At 48.9% G+C, this 13687-nt stretch overlaps 1 protein-coding gene across 1 annotated transcript; it reads left to right on the top strand.

The window, feature by feature from the left end:
* Positions 1 to 4421: 4421 nt before the first annotated feature.
* On the top strand, positions 4422 to 6040 carry LOC120797268 (early growth response protein 1-like). Its single transcript, XM_040140796.1, has 2 exons — positions 4422 to 4548; positions 4821 to 6040. Exons 1-2 carry the CDS (start codon positions 4422 to 4424, stop codon positions 6038 to 6040), a joined length of 1347 nt encoding a protein of 448 aa, XP_039996730.1.
* Positions 6041 to 13687: the final 7647 nt, after the last annotated feature.

The following is a 13687-nucleotide window of genomic DNA, read 5'->3' as shown; positions in this document are numbered from 1 at the left end:
TTAGTCTTTTCACACTTCCACGTGTGAGAAAGGGGTCTCTCTTTTCTCTGCATCGTCATCCATTGCGGTTGACCGAGGGTGGAATTCACGGCCCCGTCCCCTGGTTGGTCACGCGTTGCGATGATTGGTCTGGGACGGAACAGGTCCGGCGCTATTTCTGTCAGCCTGGACGCAAACACAGACGTAAGCAGCAGCTGAACCCCGGCGGAGCTGGTGTTTGAGACGTTTGGCCCCCGGGGCCCCACCCTCACCATAGAGGGGCGAGACACCCAGTTTGAAAAGGGACGTCATCTGTGGTCGTTTTAGTTTTCAGTCTTCTTTCAGGGTGGCAGCGTCCGTCCGTCCACAGCTTTGGTCCTGACCTAAATACCTCAACAACTATTGGATGGATCGTCGTTTGAAATTTTCCACAGTCAGTCGTGGTCCCCAGAGGATGAATCCTAATGACGCTAGTGAGCCGCCGGCTTCTCTTATAGCGCCACCATGAGGTTGACCTTTTTTGTTAAATATCTTAACGATTATTGGGACGGAATTTCACGTTCCCCCCAGGACAAACTCTAATAACTTTGCCGATCCTCTGACCTTTCCTCTAGCGCCATCTATACCCTAGGTATGTTTAGCCGCTAATAATTCTTTACTTTTCACTTAAGTAGGATTTAAAAAGCAGGACTTGGAGTATTTTTACATTGTGGCCTCGGTACTTTTACTTAAGTGAAGGACCTGAGTACTTCCTCCATCTCTGGGTGAAGGGCAAGGATACAGTAGAATAAAATGGAAATACTCAAGTAGAGTACAAGTACCTCCACACTTCCCCTAAGTGCACGAGTCTGAAACAAGGAAGTTGTGCGTGTGTGCGATCAAACGCTTGAAAACACATTTCAGTTGATTTGAAGAGCATTTCTTAGTAAACAACACACTTTTGTTCCTCGCTCCCCAAAAAAAGCTCCAGTGACGACTTAAAATACAACTTAAACTTTGAACTCTCTATTGATCGCGACCGATTGATTGCTGATGTTTTCACCGAGGATTTCGTGTCAAAAGCAACGATGGTAATTAAAATTAAAATTCAAGGTGAACCTGCCCGTTACCATGGCGACATCACGGCGGATGAACGGCGATGTGCAGGAATGTCATACGTGGGGCAGTAATATGTGATAAGCCCCCCCCCCGTTTTCCCTCTCTGTCTGCCCCCCTCTCTGTCTGCCCCCCTCTCCCCCACGCCCCCCCCCCTCTCTCTCTGTTAACCCCCCCGTCTCTCTCCCTCTGTCTCCCCCCCCCTCTCTCTCTTTTATCCCCCCCGTCTCTCTCCCTCTCTCCCCCCTGTCTCTCTCCCTCTCTCCCCCCCAGTCTCTCTCCCTCTCTCTCTCTCTCCCCCCCCTCTGTCTTTCTCTCTCCCTCTCTCTGTTATCCCCCCGTCTCTCTCCCTCTCCCCCCTCTCTCTCTCCCCCCCCCTCTCTCTCTCCCCCCCGTCTCTCTCTCCCTCTCTCTGTTATCCCCCCCGTCTCTCCCCCCCCTCTGTCTTTCTCCCTCTCTCTCTCTCTCTGTTATCCCCCCGTCTCTCTCCTCTCCCCCCAGTCTCTCTCTCCTCTCTCTCCCTCTCCCCCCTCTCTCTGTTACCCCCCCGTCTCTCTCCCCCCCCGTCTCTCTCCCTCTCTCCCCCCCAGTCTCTCTCCCTCTCTCTCTCTCCCTCTCTCTGTTATCCCCCCGTCTCTCTCCCTCCCCCCCTCTGTCTTTCCTCCCTCTCTCTCTCCCTCTCTCCCCCCCGTCTCTCTCCTCTCTCTCCCTCTCTCTCCCCCTCTCTCCCCCCCCCTCTGTCTTTCCTCCCTCTCTCTCTGTTATCCCCCCCGTCTCTCTCCCTCTCTCCCCCCCCAGTCTCTCTCCCTCTGTCTTTCCTCCCTCTCTCTCTCTGTTATCCCCCCCCCCCCCAGTCTCTCTCCCCCCTGTCTCTCTCCCTCTCCCCCTCTCTCTCTCTCCCTCTCTCTCTCTCCCTCCCCCCCCTCTGTCTTTCCTCCCTCTCTCTCTGTTATCCCCCCCGTCTCTCTCCCTCTCTCCCCCCCCGCTGTCTTTCCTCCCTCTCTCTCTGTTATCCCCCCGTCTCTCTCCCCCCCCAGTCTCCCCCCCCCCCTCTGTCTTTCCCCCCCCCCTGTCTTTCCTCCCTCTCTCTCTATTATCCCCCGTCTCTCCCTCTCCCCCCCGTCTCTCTCCCCCCCAGTCTCTCTCCCTCTCTCTCTCCCTCTCCCCCTCTCTCCCTCTCCCCCCTCTCTCTGTTACCCCCCCCCCGTCTCCCCCCCCGCCCCCCGTCTCTCTCGCTCTCTGCAGCACTGCGGATCTGTCCGCGGTGCTGAAAGCGGCTCTCCAGTGCGACACAGGCACCGTTTCTGGTTTCGTTAATTTGTTTCACCACCGATCCGTACGGAACTCAGATCGATCTCCTTTGCAGAATGTCTCCTGTTGATCAGTAACATCCGTCTAATATGTCCCCTTTGATAGTTCTGCGGTTGTTAGTGTTATTTGCGTGGATTCAGAGACATTTTCCTCCTGACTCAACATCCAACATCTTTTAATCTGTCATCTGCCGTTGAATAATTCTGCCTTTTTATCTTTGTGGCAGCTTGACACTACTCTTCCTCTCTCATTACATTTAGTCCATGTTTCTATTAACAGTAAAATTCCCCACTCATGGCTCCGTATGTCTTTATTTTGTTTTATTCGGTCGCGTGTTTTAAACAGAACCCGGTAGATGAGGTGTAACGGTTTCCCGTAACATTGATATTCTCTCTTTGTTACTGCTCTCCGTGCTTTTCAATGGTCTCAAAACTCTGTCATTTTAACATTTCATTCTTATATTCTGTTTCTAGGGTGACGACAGATGAAAAACAGGCCCTAGGCAAACTCTGGTGCATCTACAGCAATGTTTATTAATGTGCACAGTCCCAGTTAAATAAACCAACAAATAAATAAGCGCGTGATTACTAACACATGAGGGCGACCTTGTTGGGAATCTGTAGAAAGGAAATTTCATTTAATTGTAAAGACCAAAAAATCAAACCGGTGAGGAGGCAAATGAAAATAAAGTCCAAGATAAATCGCTGCATCCTGTTGAGTGAGGATATTTTGTAGAATTCGTAAGAAACGAAAATAATGACCTGATATGGGCTTTGTTTTGTTTTTTGGCCTCAGACTGGCTCCACCAATAGGTGGTCTGCCTGCGAGGCTAAACTCAGGGCAAAACTGTCCCAGGACCTGCTTCTTAACAAATGCATCAACAACAACTTCAATGAATCTGCCTCTGTTCATCCCTCCATCCCCCCGTCTACACCCCTCTGCCCGTCTCCTTCATCCATCCCTCCATCCACCCGTCTACACCCCTCTGTCAGACTCCTTCATCCATCCACCCGTCTACACCCCTCTGTCAGACTCCTTCATCCATCCCTCCATTCATCCATCTACATCCCTCTGTCAGACTCCTCATCCCTCCATCCACCCGTCTACACCCCTCTGTCAGACTCCTTCCCTCCATCCCTCCATCCACCCGTCTACACCCCTCTGTCAGACTCCTTCCCTCCATCCCTCCATCCACCCGTCTACACCCCTCTGTCAGACTCCTTCCCTCCATCCCTCCATCCACCCGTCTACACCCCTCTGTCAGACTCCTTCCCTCCATCCCTCCATCCATCCGTCTACACCCCTCTGTCGGCCTCCTTCATCCCTCCATCCACCCGTCTACACCCCTCTGCCCGACTCCTTCCCTCCCTCCATCCCTCCATCCATCCGTCTACACCCCTCTCTCGGCCTCCTTCATCCCTCCATCCCTCTGTCTACACCCCTCTGTCAGACTCCTTCCCTCCATCCACCCCTCCACATCCCTCTGTCAGACTCCTTCCCTCCATCCCTCCATCCACCCCTCCACATCCTTCTGTCGGCCTCCTTCATCCCTCCATCCCTCCCTCCTGGTTGTGTAATCTCTCTCTGATGCCGCAGTGAAGGAAACCCCTCTCTCTTCTCGTGTCTACGTTGCTTTCCCGTCTTTCCTTTTATGGCATGGGGATACCCGCCGTCACAACCGGATGCTGCCCATGTTTGGGCAGTTGCGAAGCCAGCGGCGGGGGGAATCCCTCGCGCCGGCGCCGACCAATAAGGCCGGTACGGGAGTTACCTAGGAGACAGAGCGTATAAAACGGGCAGAGAGCGGAGAGAGCCCAGCATCTTCATCATCACCGAGCGGACTAGCGGAACACACCGACAGCTCCGGTAACGGATTAATAACGGGACTTCTGGTTATTTTGACGGCGCGAGGGAATCCCCGACACCGACCCCAGCGACTTGAATCGGTTTATTAACCTGACACTGTTTAGTGAAGCTCAGCAGCGGCTTCAGCACACCTGCCACGCAATAACCGCCACCCCGCCACAGTTCACGCAATGCTTCTGGAGCGCGAGGACAGCTTCATGTCGGAGTTCGAGGACGCGTGCAGCGCCTGGGTGGACAGTGTGGGCTCGAGCCCCAGCGACGGGGCTGACTCTGACGTGGGGTCACCTTTCTGCCAAGGTGTGTGTTCATCACTAGCAAATTTGAAAACAATGGGCCACTTATTGATTGGTGAAAACACCCATCTGTTGCTTGGCAACAGAACAGGTGTGACTGAGTCACAGCAGTTATTCCTGTGACCTGTAGAATGATGACAGTTCGTGATGCTGCAGATGCTCTGGCATCTTCACATCATATTGATTTTTTTCTGTGTAGGCTGCTGAGCTGATATTATACAATGACAATAACACCCCCTCCCTCCCTCTCTCCCTCCTCCCTCCCTCCCTCTCCAGTTTTCTCTCCAGGAACTGACGCCTCTGACTCAGATTTCTTCTCCGACTTCAGCGACTGCTCCTCGGACACGCTCTCGCCCTCCCTCGGCTACACCGGCAGCTTCTTCACCGAGCCGGAGCCGTCACCTGCGGCGGCGGGGCTGAGCAGCACCGCGGATGCCATCCTCAACATGATCACTGAGATCGTCGGAATCTGCACCGAGATGGAGCAGCAGGGCGACGCCGGTCCTCCTCGCGAGTCCACCGCATCCGTTGCGGCGCCCTCCCCGGCCACGGCCTCCCCCTCGCCCCCGTTCCTCGCCACATCTCCCAGCGTGGCTCCCAGCTCCGACATGAGCGTCCCTCCCCTGGCTGCAGCTCAGCACTTGTTTCCCGCCTCCATCTCACAACCAGTGGTGGTTAAGAGCGAGTTTGTGACCTCCAGTTGCACCAGCGGCTGTGGACAGTCTACCATGGCCGGGAATGATGCTCCGTTCCCGGCCAGCGCCGAGTCCTTCCTCCCGCTGTCGGCTCTGGAGCAACAGGTGGATGTGGCTGATTTCATTGACTCTCTGCTGAGCTCCGAGGCCGGCCAGGGCGAGCTGAAGCCCGGCTGTGAGGTGAAGCAGGAGGCGCTGGGACTGGAGGACTGGCTGAAGAGTTTGGCGGCAGTTCCGGTTACCGGGGGAGATTCTACCAGCTACGTCATCAGCAGACCGGTAGTCAAGACGGAGCTCGTGCAGAACCGGAGCGACCTCCACTTCTCCCCCGCCCCCCTACCCTCCACCCTGGACGCGCACCTCCTGTCCTCCCTTCTGCAGGGCGCGTTCCCGATAGTCAACATCAGCAACGTGCACGCGACAGGGGCCACCAAACTGTCACGCGGGGGCAGAAGAGCTCCCGCCAAGAGCGGGCAGAAAGTGAAACCCTTCCCGTGCTCCGTGCAGGGGTGCGAGCGCCGCTTCTCGCGCTCAGACGAACTGAACAGGCACGTGCGCATCCACACTGGACAGAAGCCGTTCCAGTGCACCATCTGCGCGCGCAGCTTCAGCCGCAGCGACCACCTGACCACGCACACGCGCACGCACACCGGAGAAAAGCCCTTCTCGTGCGATGTGTGCGGCAAGCGGTTCGCCCGCAGCGACGAGAGGAAGAGGCACGGGCGCGTGCACGTCAAGCAGCAGCTGCGCGCGCAGATGATGGCCGCCTACTCTCTGGCCCTGAACGCGCCTGGCGTCTAGACAGCGGCGCGAGCTCCCGTCAATTTGGCCGGTGAGGCTGCTGTGGAGAGAAGCTCCAGGATTTGAACCGTCAACCGGAAAGCGTCAGGGCGACATTTCCACGCGACGTCACACTGAAGGCGATTTTAGCTGAAGCCCAGAAGAAGAAAATGACGGGTGTTTCCAGGTGTTCGGAGGACTTTGGTCCCGGTTTTGGCCGCTCTGAAGGTCCACCGCAGGAGGACCGTGGGAGGTCAGCTGGTGAAGAACCGGGGAGGAGGAGGAGGCCAATTTAAAGACCTCCTCCTGGTGTTCAGGTCTGGTCCAGGACCAGCCGGTTTACCTCCTGGTTCATTAGGCTGTTTATTACAAAGCTTCTTGCTGTCGTGACTCTGAACGTGTCAAAGGTTTTTGGTCTGAGCCGCAGACCGAGTCTCTGCCGTGAGGGACTTGTGCGGGACTTTAAAGGAGCAGTCCGTCTGAGCTGTAAAATAGGAACTTCTTGTCTGCATGAGGACGCGAACGGCGACGCAACTCCGTGAATGCCGGCGTCAGAATGTCGTGCTTCTGTTCCCGTTTTGAGTCCGATATTTTTATGTCAGACTGCTTTGTATCCGACGCCCCCGAGGAGCTCCATGTTTGTAACACATCTCTATTTTTCTAGATGGTTTTTGTCTACCTCTTTACGTCCCACTGTTTTACAACGAGAGTGTGTATATTTCTAGAAGAGAAGCTGGATGTGTCCGGCGGATAAATGTGCAAAGATGTCACTTTTCTATGAAACGGCTGTAAATCCTCTTTACGGACACTGAATGAACTTTATCATATAATTTTCATTCTGATGATCGGGCGCGGGTGGGGTCGGTGTCCAGGTGTAGAGGTAAAACGCAAACACACACCTGCTCAGTGTGAGCTGAGCTCTGAGTAGCACACATGGCTGTGCAGGTTTACTGTTCCCTCGTTCTGCATGGAGGCTGCTACTGCTGTCAATAAAGAAAACAAACAAACAGCAACAGAGAGTCCCGCCTGCTTCTTCTTCATCATCACCGTCATCATCATCATCATCATCATCATCATCATAGTCATCATCATCATCATCATCCTCATCATAGTCATCATCATCATCCTCATTGTCATCATCATCATCGTCATAGTCATCATCCTCATCATCACCGTCATCATCGTCATCATCATCATCATCGTCATCGTCATCATAAACAAACAGCAACAGAGAGTCCCGGCTGCTTCTTCTTCATCATCATCATCATCACCATCATCATCATCATCATCATCATCATCCTCATCATCCTCATCATAGTCATCATCATCATCCTCATCATAGTCATCATCATCATCCTCATCGTCATCATCATCATCGTCATCATCATCATCATCATCATCATCATCATAGTCATCGTCATCATCGTCATCATCATCGTCATCATCATCGTCATCATCATCATCATCATCATCATCGTCATCATAAACAAACAGCAACAGAGAGTCCCGGCTGCTTCTTCTTCATCATCATCATCATCATCATCGTCCTCATCATCGTCATCATCATCATCGTCATCATCATCACCGTCATCATCGTCATCGTCATCATAAACAAACAGCAACAGAGAGTCCCGGCTGCTTCTTCTTCATCATCCTCATCGTCATCGTCATCATCGTCATCATCATCATCCTCATCATCCTCATCATAGTCATCATCATCATCCTCATCATAGTCATCATCATCATCCTCATTGTCATCATCATCCTCATCATAGTCATCGTCATCATCCTCATCATCCTCATCATAGTCATCATCATCATAAACAAACAGCAACAGAGAGTCCCGGCTGCTTCTTCTTCATCATCCTCATCATCACCGTCATCATCATCATCATCCTCATCATAGTCATCATCATCATCCTCATCATAGTCATCATCATCATCCTCATTGTCATCATCATCATCGTCATAGTCATCATCATCATAGTCATCGTCATCATCCTCATCATCACCGTCATCATCGTCATCATCATCATCATCGTCATCGTCATCATAAACAAACAGCAACAGAGAGTCCCGGCTGCTCCTTCTTCTTCATCATCATCATCATCATCCTCATCATCATCATCATCATAGTCCTCGTCATCATCATCATCATCATAAACAAACAGCAACAGAGAGTCCCGGCTGCTCCTTCTTCTTCATCATCATCATCATCATCATCATCATCATCAGTCCTCGTCATCATCATCATCATCATAAACAAACAGCAACAGAGAGTCCCGGCTGCTCCTTCTTCTTCATCATCATCATCATCATCCTCATCATCATCATCATCATAATAAACAAACAGCAACAGAGAGTCCCGGCTGCTCCTTCTTCTTCATCATCATCATCATCATAGTCCTCGTCATCATCATCATCATCATAAACAAACAGCAACAGAGAGTCCCGGCTGCTCCTTCTTCTTCATCATCATCATCATCATCCTCATCATCATCATCATCATAGTCCTCGTCATCATCATCATCATCATAAACAAACAGCAACAGAGAGTCCCGGCTGCTCCTTCTTCTTCATCATCATCATCATCATCATCATCATCATCAGTCCTCGTCATCATCATCATCATCATAAACAAACAGCAACAGAGAGTCCCGGCTGCTCCTTCTTCTTCATCATCATCATCATCATCCTCATCATCATCATCATCATCATAGTCCTCGTCATCATCATCATCATCATAAACAAACAGCAACAGAGAGTCCCGGCTGCTCCTTCTTCTTCATCATCATCATCATCATCATCATCATCATCAGTCCTCGTCATCATCATCATCATCATAAACAAACAGCAACAGAGAGTCCCGGTTGCTTCTTCTTCATCATCATCATCATCATCATCATAAACAAACAGCCCCTGAAAGTCCCGGCTGCATCTTCTTCATCATCATCATCATCACCGTGATTGTCATCATCATCATCCTCATCATCATCAGCCCCTGAGAGTCCCGGCTGCTTCTTCATCATCATCATCATCATCATCATCATCGCAGATTTTTCTGTACTTCCTGTACCATTTGTCAACAGGCTGCGGTCGCCCGGCAACAAATGGTCCCATTAGTTCTGTCAGTTCAACGGTTCTTCTATGAACTGTGAAGGTTGTGTTGCTATGGTAACAGCAGCCCGAAGACTCAAGTTTCATCCAGTTTTATTTTCACAGTGAAGACTGTGTCTCTCCGCTCTGAGTCATTTTCTACATCAGGACACAACAGTCTGGTCTTATTTGATGTTTTCTTTGCCGTCAACAAATCCCCTGCACAGGTCCAAACCCACAGCGTGGCGGTCGGTCTCTCAACACTCTCTGACTTCCCTACTCTGCCTGTGGCTCGACGAAAATCGAGCCAGTCTAGTTCAGTTTCCTAAAACAGCCTCTCACTGTAGTTTTTTAACCAACCAACAGGAGGATTAATCCTCGTCTGTTGCTGTAGGGAGTACTTGTGGCAGCGGGACGGTGTGTGTGTGTGTGTGTGTGGGACTGAGTCAGAATACACCACAGTGTTTGTCTTGATGGTGATGAAGCAACATGTCACCCAGAGCAACAGTGTGACTCACTGATGCGTTTCGATAGCTTCTGGTAACGGTGGAGCTCTGAGGCTCCGAGCGTCCGGATACACCGGGCTGCAGATAAACACACTGTACGTGTTAGTGGGAGACGCTCATGTTGGTTTGAGTCTGTTCTTGAGATTTGATGACAATGAGGAAAATATAGAAAATCACCAGAGGATACAAAAACCCACGATCTCTCCATTTGTCATTTAAAACCTCTGTACATAAGCACACACTCCTCCTGGTCTCTGCAGACTGTCGGCGCCCTCCAGTGGTCCCCAGCCAGCACTACAACTCCTCTACCACAGGAAATCTCCGAGGACCAGGCAAGTTTTCACTCTTCAGGCTTGTGTCACCATTTCTGTTTTCTGTTCTCATCACTCAGTTGATTGTCGTTGCACAATATGAGTGAGTGAAATAAAATGTGAAAAGTCAGAGAAAAATCTCGCAGCTTGTGCAGGCAGGAAAAGCTCAAAGGCCTAATGTGAGCCACTGCTTTACTTAGGTGGACTTTTACTTGTTATGGGATATTTGCAGTACGCAGTAACAAGTTAACAGTGGTGGAAGAATCACTCACATCCCATATTTAAGTGAAAGTAGCAGTACCACAATGTATAATACTCCATTACAGCTAAAAGTAAAGAAGTGTAATCAGGTAAATGTACCCAAAGTGTTGAAAGTAAAAATCCTCATTTTGCAGGAAATGGTCCTGTGTGACATCCTGTATCATGGAAGCTTCAGCGGCGTTTTACTGCTGGAGCTGCTCCAGGCGGAGCTGCTTTTAGCTACGTCACAGACAGGGAGAGAGTTTAGTCCACTGGTTCCCAACCTCCGGCTCGGGGGCCCTCCAGAGGGTCACCACGTAAACCTGAGGGAGAGGACAGAAGAAGAAACACGGTTCCGATTCACTGATCTGGATTCAGTTTTTAGACTCCTCTAAAATCTTTGAGATTTTTTTTTCTTTGGTATTATTACTGTTTCGAGCTTTGCTATAATTAGGCACAGATGGTTTACAACCTACCGTCGGCATGCTAACATGTTGATGTCTAGCTGCTATAATGTTCACCACTTTCACCGTCTTAGTTTAGCGTCTTAGCATGCTAACATTTGATCATTTAGAACTACGCACAAAGTCCATCTGAGGCTGGTGGGAACGTCATCAGATCTGCAGGTATCTGGTCATGTACCAAAATACTGGAGAGATTAAAATTTTGACCTGATGATGGCGCTAGAGGAAAGGTCAGAGGATCGGGAAAGTTATTAGAGTTCGTCCTGAGGGGAACGTGAACGTCCGACCCAATAATCGTTAAGATATTTAACAAAAAAGGTCAACCTCATGGTGGCGCTATAAGAAGAAGCCGGCGGCTCACTAGCGTCATTAGGATTCATCCTCTGGGGACCACGACTGACTGTGGAAAACTTCAAACGACGATCCATCCAATAGTTGTTGAGGAATTTAGGTCAGGACCAAAGCTGTGGACACTTCTTAAAGGACCACTGAAGGGTCCCCAGGTAAACCTGGGGCCTCAAGAGATGATTCATGGGAGAGTTCTGCTTTACAGATCTGGATTCAGTTTCTGGACTTTTCTCTAATGATAGGTTTTCATATGAAATACAGTTTTCACTTGTAATGAACTATTATAATATAAAATAGAGTTTTACCTCTTTGGGCCTAAAACAGTTATTGAAATAAAACGCGAAATGTCTTTTCGGTGGAACTGATAACAGTTGATACGCATCAGAAATGTGACAACGAGAAACAACCAGACACGGATTTATTGAAAGGTCACAGGCCATAAAGGTGGAGGTCAAATTTGAATCTGAAAAGTAACCAGTAACTAAAGCTTTCGGATAAACAGAGGAGTGAAGTACAAGTTCTGACATGTGGTGGAGTAGGAGCATGAGGAGGCATACAATTAAAAGTTACGCTAATTTAAGTAAATGCACTCCATTACATTTATCATCTGCAAGTGGACTTTCTTTAATCTTTTATTATTATCAATAATAGAAAGAATAATAGCATTCAGGTATTATATCTGTAAAAAAACAGGAATTAATCCAAGCACCAGTAAACATAATTAAATACAAGAAAAAAGTCACATTAAAATACTACTAGAACACACTATAGTACTGCACTGTGGTATCTAATGCGTTTATTCTAGAAAGTTACAGTGATTCTCTAAAGCTGAATCTAGAATATTATTTAACTACGATAACAGCGTCGTTACGTAATATTCCGGCCGGGAAATGCCACATTATTAGTCCGACATTTTGTTTATTTTTCTCCAGAAATCTTTTCCGGGAGGTCGTGAAGGTGTAAAAACGGTGTTCTTGACTCTTAACATCTACAAACGTTCATCGTTAATCGACGAATTCAACCGTCCGCCATCATCTCCCCATTAGCGCGGACACGTCACGCGGCTCCTACGTCAGCAGCAGCAGCACGCGAGGGCTGCACGCCGAGACCCCGCGAGGGCAGGGTGCGCGCGGGGCGGCGGTTGGAACACACACACACACACACACACACACACACACACACACACACGGACGCGGGTCAGCGTTTCCCGCCGCTGCTTCCCCTCCGCGAGACCGTGACGGCGACGGACCGAGGCGATCGATCCGCCGCCGCGCGAGCCAGGAATGAAACCCAGAGCGGGAAACCGGGACACCATGGCAACGGATTTTAGCACGAAGAAGACTGAGTGACGCACCGGATTAACGTTTTGTACAGGTAAGAGTTTAGTTGTTTACCGGAAGATCTGAGGTATTTATTGTCAATTAAGGCTTCGCTAATGATTATTTTCATCACCCATTAATCTGAGGATTATTTTCCCGATTAAATATTTATGTAAAAAATGTCAGAAAATAGTGAAAATGCTCCTTAAAATTTCCCACAGTCCACGGTGACGTCCTAAAATGTCTTGTTTTGTCCAAGCAACAGTCCAAACCCCAACAACATAAAGGGGAAGTTGGCGTAAATGACTCAAACCATTATTTGATTATCAGAATAGTTGCTGACTAATCAATTTATCGACTAATCGTTGCAGAGTATTCTAACAACTTGTTAAATTTGACTCAAGCTAAAATAAATGACATTACTCAGATAAATGTGACCATCTCATGAAGGCTGGTGTATTTGACCTCCTTTTACATGCAGTGAAACACTGATGTTCCTGTTTTGATTAACTGGTTTTAGTCCCGTTTATAATTAAAACGCCACTTTGTTGGTTCAACAGAAATACATTTGTTTATTTGTAATCGCAGCACGGCGGCATGTTGCTGCCACCGTGATGAAAGAATACTGACGTCCCTTTTCGACAAGGGCCAGTAGGAAAAGCTTGTTGTTAAAGGGCTGCTGAAAACAGGAGTCCAAAGTTCTGCTAAATACATTTCAGCAGTAGCGTCCCTGTCCTTAACCATATGGACTGAACCACATGAGATGCAACATACTGTTGAGTATCAACGGTTTCTCCGAATTTCACAGCGAAGCGCGTAGCTTGTAGCCGTCCTACAGAACAATACGCGGGAGCGTTTTCTGGACGACATCATTTGTCTGTGCCTGACACAACCCAGACAAACATGAAAGATTTTTACGATGCTTAAAGGCCGTTTTAGGAAATGAATCTGCAGATTGTTTTTCTCAGTTAATCGTTTGGTCTATGAAAGGTCACAATATAGTGAAACGTGCCCATTATCACTTTTTAAAAAGTTTCGTGTCAGAAAACGTTGGAAAGAAAAACCTCAAAATAAGACAAAGAAAAGCAGCTAATTCTTACAAATATGATCTGAAACAAACGATTGGCATTTTCTCCAGAAAAATTCATCAATTGATTATTAAAATTGTTGGCAACTCATTGTCTGGAGATCAACTAATCGATTAGTTATTTCAGCTTTAATCTGTACAAAAACTTAAGTGTAAAAAGGCCATTTTTGCTGCTTTACATGGGATATGTGCTGGACTGTTCTTGGTTGGGACCGGTAGCTTCCCCGAGTCTCGGACCAAGAAATAGTCAGGCTTGTAACCCACCATAAAACGGCGACACGTTGTTGTTTGGATTAA

The sequence above is a fragment of the Xiphias gladius genome, chromosome 12, assembly GCF_016859285.1.
Source record: "Xiphias gladius isolate SHS-SW01 ecotype Sanya breed wild chromosome 12, ASM1685928v1, whole genome shotgun sequence".
Lineage (NCBI taxonomy): Eukaryota > Metazoa > Chordata > Actinopteri > Istiophoriformes > Xiphiidae > Xiphias > Xiphias gladius.
The sequence above is the reverse complement of the archived record's forward strand: the minus strand, read 5'-3'. Positions and strand labels throughout refer to the sequence as shown.